The following is a 5,655-nucleotide window of genomic DNA, read 5'->3' on the forward strand; positions in this document are numbered from 1 at the left end:
ATACAATTACCCTCACATGGCACATTTGTCCACACACGTAAAAGAAAGGAAACACAGAGAGAAAAATAAAACAGTGTGAAAAATGTACAACAGAGATGATTAAAAACAAACCTCAAGCGGCAAATGAAGGAAACAAAGTGCTCTGCTTAGAACTGGAGCATGGCACAGGATAAAAACACGGAAATAACTGATTTCTACTGTGGTTCTGGCCTGACCTGAATTAAGAGAGCAGAAACAGTATTACATATGTTTCAACCACTCCTACTCTTGCCATTTCTGTATATAATTTTGAACTATCATCATTATCATCATCATCATCATCATCATCATCATCATCATCATCTCATGAGCTGCTCCAAATTTCATCCTCCACACATTGAAACATTTTAAATCCCAAAGCACCCTGATCTTTGAATTTAAACTGTATTGCTCCTCTGTTAATCTCCAGTACATCACCTGTTAATAGACTGGTAGCATTTAGACAAGATGACTCTTATGAACGCTACCAGTAAATTCCTGAACTATTGCAGTGAATTAAAATGTTCTATACTGAAATATATTATTTAAGATCAAAGATCTAACAAATCATCTGACATTGTACAATCTGTACACATGTCCTTGTCCTGGTATGAAAAGAACATGAGAACACAGTAAATATTGGTTAAGTGCATGTTTGATTGTATCAAGTCCTTGTGTGACATTTTCATCCAATTGACATTAAGACACTTTTTTCTATTTAAAACATTGTGGAGGTAGTTTTACATGTTAATGGACCTGGCTCTGATATTAGGTTCAACCCAGGTGTTTCCCATCATACTTTGCAATATACAGAACTTCCTTGGTTCCAATGCATCTCTTCTCATATCACTTCTTTGCAGATGATATTCAACTAAACCTTTCGCTCCTGCCAGATGAGCCCATGTCTCTCTCTGTGACGCATCCACGTGGACTAGAGAACACCTCCTTCAACTAAAACCTCTTAAGACTGAACTGTAAGTCACGTCTGCAAATCATTCTCACCAGCTTAACATCAAAATCGCCTCTTTATCTCTTACACCCACAAAGGTCATGAGAAACCTGGGTGTCATGTTTGTAGACCAGCCGTCCTTCTCTGATCTTGTTTCATCTGTCTCCCGGTTGTGTTGCTTAACTTTATACAACATGAAAAAAATCAGTCCTTACCTGACTCAGTATGTCACCTCGCTCTTGATACAAGCCATGGTTGTCTACTACTTATCGGCCCCTGTGGCAGGCCTCCCTTCAGTGCAGTGAACGTACTCATGACCTACGCTGCTCTTCCACCTCCCCTGAACACCCACGGTCACCAGAATAAAATTCAAGCCACTAATGTTTGTCTACAGAGAGGCTTGTGAGTCCGCACCCATTGATTGAACTCAACTATACAGTCTTCTGACAGCACCTCCTTTCCTAACACCCCAATGGGCAATACTGTAAAGAATTGTACCCCATTCACTTGAGAACAACAATCTTCTTTTTTAATTCACAAGATTATTTTCTGTTTTCAGGAGATACAAATTATGCTCTTTTCTTAATGAGAGATCTTAAAATCCTTGTACTTTTTGTCTGAAAAATCCCAAAGTCCCGAGGTGCCTGCACAACACCAACAAACTAATAACAATGGCATCTATGTTATTTAAAGACAGAAGAATCTCCCAGTAGGTGATTTGTAGGGACTGAAGGGGGACACCACCCCTTTTAAACTAAAGTTACCGAAGATTCTTCTATAAAGATGCTTTACTTCTACTTTGCTATTGTTCCGACGGAAAGTGCAAGGATTTTGAGCCCCCTTGTTAATAAAAAAAAGGAAAATTAATTTCTTTCTCATAAAAACTTGATGGTTCAGGAAAAACAGAGACATTTTTTTCTGATAAAAACAGAGCAAATCAGAAAATGAAAAGAAGATTAAAAAAAGACAATCTTGTTTATTCAGAAAAAACAGCACAAGAACAATAGTCATCTCGATTCAGAAAAACAGAGCTGCTTTTATATGATGGAAATTTTAGAAAATCTTGTTAAATCAGGACAAGACAGCAGAATTGTTTTTAAAGAAAACAGAGAATAATGTTTTTCATTATGAAAAGCAGAGATTTGTTTCTGAAGTGAATGCGCCACACTTCCATAACTTAGCACCTAACTTTGACTGCCCTTCTTTACCTGAACTGCTGCACTTTGTCTTATTGAACAATTCATATTTCAGGCTCTCCTAACGTACTGAAGTCTGTCGGTTGTGATTTGCTTTGGACAAAATAGTTTGATAAATCTGTAAATGTAATGCAGCGAGTAGGAGCTCACATTTACAATTTTCCCCCCTGACTGTGAACGCAGCAACAGAATCCCTGCATCACTGTCCTTTGTGTGTGGGATTTGTAGTCTTTTTAAACGCGTCCCTCTCGTGTTGTTTGCCGTGTTGAACTACAACTCCCAGGATTATGAGCCCGGAAGTAGCGGAAGTTAACGGAGCAGTTGTTAGCGGTTTTGTGAAGAAGATGTCTCATGTTGTGAAGAAGCGAAAATTGGACAAAAACCGTCAAGATAGACTTTATTTCAACAGCTACACAGATGTGACCATCCATGAGGAGATGATCGCCGACTACCAGCGGACCAACACGTACCGGACAGCGATCCTGAGGAACGCCGAGCTAATCCGGGGGAAGGTTGTGCTGGACGTCGGTGCGGGAACCGGCGTTTTGAGTATCTTCTGCGCACAGGCCGGAGCCAAGAAGGTGTTCGCCGTCGAGGCGTGCTCCATCGCCGAGCAGGCGGCGAGGATAATCCGCCAGAACAACCTGCAGGACCGCGTGGAGGTGATCCGGGGCACGCTGGAGACGGTGGAGCTGCCGGAGCAAGTGGATGTGATCGTGAGCGAGTGGATGGGCTACGCGCTCCTCCACGAGTCCATGCTCAACTCGGTGCTGTACGCGCGGGACAAGTGGCTGAAGCCAGGCGGCCTCATCCTGCCGAACAGAGCCGAGCTGTACATCGCGCCGATCAACGACCCGGTGGTGGAGGACCGCCTGAACTTCTGGTACACGGTCGAAGAGCAGTACGGCGTGGACATGTCCTGCATGAGCGACTTCGCCCAGCGGTGCATCATGAACTCTGAGATCACGATGAACACGGTGTCGGGGCAGGATGTGATCTCGCACCCGGCGCGCTTCGCCGAGCTCGACCTGCACACCGTGACCGCGGAGGAGCTGCGGTCGGTGCGCGGCCCGTTCCGATGCGAGTCGTTCGGCTCCGCGTCGCTGGGCGCGTTCTGCGTGTACTTCACGGTGACCTTCCCGTGCCAGGACAACAAGCCGCTGGTGCTCTCCACGTCCCCGTTCATGCCCGAGACGCACTGGAAGCAGGCGGTGCTGTACCTGGACGCTCCGGTGGAGGTGGTGCAGGACACGGTGGTGGAAGGCGAGATCCGCTTGTTTCCCTCGGAGGAAAGCTCCAGACACGTATGCATCCACGTGGACTTCACTATAGGAGAGGAGAAGAAACAGGGCAAGACCTTCTCCATCTCTGACTGGAGCGCCGAGGCCCAGTCCTAAGTCTGTAGTTTACTGGTTAGTCTCTGTGGGTTTACAGATGAGGGTGACCGGTGTGGCCATCTGTTATTACTGTCATGTAAAACCGTTAGCTCAGATCTGGTGCAGGGGGGATGTATGAAGGGGCTGCAGCAGACACCCTGACCCACAGGCCTCATCCATACTACTACCTCTTTGTTTGAAAACGCATCAGCTCTGCCACTGTCCACACTCCTCCCAACAGTCTGGAGAATGCTGCAATACAAGCTGCTGCTAACCCTGTTGTGAAGTTAAATTCTGCATTTTAATATGATACCACTTCTTTTATAGGCGAAGAAGACGAGCTTTTATTTTGAGCAATTCCTATTTACACCAGCACACGCATCCCCAGTGTAAACACGTGTGATGCGCGTTGTCAGGCATGTTGGTGTGAGCGGGGATTGAAACTGTTATGGATCGGAAAAACGCTTGTGTGGACAGAGATGGTTTTTTGTTTGTAAATGCAGTTTTCAAACGGAGATGTAGTTGTATAGATGGACCCACAGACTCATGCAGCAGCTACTGTCACCTAACCTGTGAACTGCAGCACATGCTGTTGAATTGAAGCTTTGATGTTGTGTTTCTGCCTAATAAATAATTTGACACCTAAACTGCGAAACTTCTCGACAACCTTTCTATGCCTTTTTTCTATAAACTTCACTCACCCGCACAGATGTGTTTTTTGTATTCCTCATCCGACCATTTTCATGTCACAACACTGCAGTCGTGCAGGGGGGCTGAGCATCTTTGTATTCACGTCACGGCGCAAACAGCATTTGAGAACCGTATTTAAAACGTCACATTGGAGACTGCAACCCGCCCTGAACGTCAGACGAGTGGAGTGGATGTAGGTGGGTGCGGAGCGAGTGCAGGTTTCCACAAAGCCGCTGAATAAATTCCGCGCCACGCCGCAGACTTCTGACATTCTAATACATTCATTCATGCATATGGTGTAGAATCTGATCCAAACACTGCATTCGGATGAGGATTAAAACAATATATTGACTTGGAGCAGCCGCAGGCAGGAAGCAGGCTGCACCGTACAGGAGGTGCCTGACTCTGGCTGCTGTTGAGCTTCTTTTTTTAATTCACAACCAAATTTGGCTCATCGGTTTAGTTTAGAAACACACACACACACACACACACACTCATCTGCAGACTGAAACCACTGATGACAATTAAAACAAAAAATGTTCCTGTAGTGTGGAAGTGTTTCCTTTCCAGTCACAATGGGCACTACTACCAGGCAGCCGTAATTAACCGGTTATTATATATTTTTGTAAATAAAAGTTAAAGTTCACAGTTTAATGGCCGCATTTAATGATGAATCACTGATAATTGAACAAAATGTGATACCTGGTCCCCGATCAGACGCTGATTCAAACCCCAAAGTCAACTCTCGGTGTGTTTGGGCGTCTCTTCGCTGCATCGTACTGTTTTGTTAGAGAAAAAGTGAAAGAGAAGTATTTTGTTTTTGCCAGCTGTGTTCGTTATGGAACAAGTGGGAACAAAGATGTAATAAATACTTTCACTTTTTCATGTGTCACGACTCTTGACTTGTAAAGTGCAAGAAGAACCTCTGGTGTGTTTTAACCTTCCTAGCAGTAATTTGTCACCCTTCTCCATGCAGGTTTAAACCTCCATATTAAAGCACAGAACTACTGTGCTGTCACTTGGCTGCTCTTTTAATGTGGCTCTGAGCACCATGTTAGTCTTTATTAGGAGGATTATGACTTTAGAAAGTTCTAGTTTTATATTTATATCTGAAGGATTGTTGACAAAACTTCAGAATAAGCTGCCAATAATTATATTTTCATACAACTGATACAGAAGAACAAAATGCAGAAAATAGCAGAAAAACAATAAATAAAATGCCAAATATTAATTCCATAAATGCAGATTGCTTATTGTGAATTTAAATACATAAAAATGAAAACTTAAATATGTTAAATATTAATATAAATGAATATGAATTATGTGTTTGTATGATTACAATATATATATATTAATGTTATACCAATTATTGATACAGTCTTGAATTATATTTATTTAGACACACAAAATGGAATTGACATTACTC

The 5,655-nt window shown here is 43.2% G+C and overlaps 1 protein-coding gene across 1 annotated transcript; it reads left to right on the forward strand.

The window, feature by feature from the left end:
• The first annotated feature begins 2,427 nt into the window (after positions 1–2,427).
• prmt6 (protein arginine methyltransferase 6) lies at positions 2,428–4,186 on the forward strand. Its single transcript, XM_035142841.2, has one exon. The coding sequence runs from the start codon at positions 2,451–2,453 to the stop codon at positions 3,558–3,560; it is 1,110 nt and encodes a 369-aa protein (XP_034998732.1). The 5' UTR covers positions 2,428–2,450; the 3' UTR covers positions 3,561–4,186.
• The last annotated feature ends 1,469 nt before the right edge of the window (positions 4,187–5,655 follow it).

This window comes from Hippoglossus stenolepis, chromosome 19 (assembly GCF_022539355.2).
Source record: "Hippoglossus stenolepis isolate QCI-W04-F060 chromosome 19, HSTE1.2, whole genome shotgun sequence".
Lineage (NCBI taxonomy): Eukaryota > Metazoa > Chordata > Actinopteri > Pleuronectiformes > Pleuronectidae > Hippoglossus > Hippoglossus stenolepis.

Bases quoted from the DNA above. Each gene is read 5' to 3' on its own strand.
- prmt6 (XM_035142841.2), top strand. From the start codon at position 2,451: ATGAGCCCGGAAGTAGCGGAAGTTAACGGAGCAGTTGTTAGCGGTTTT.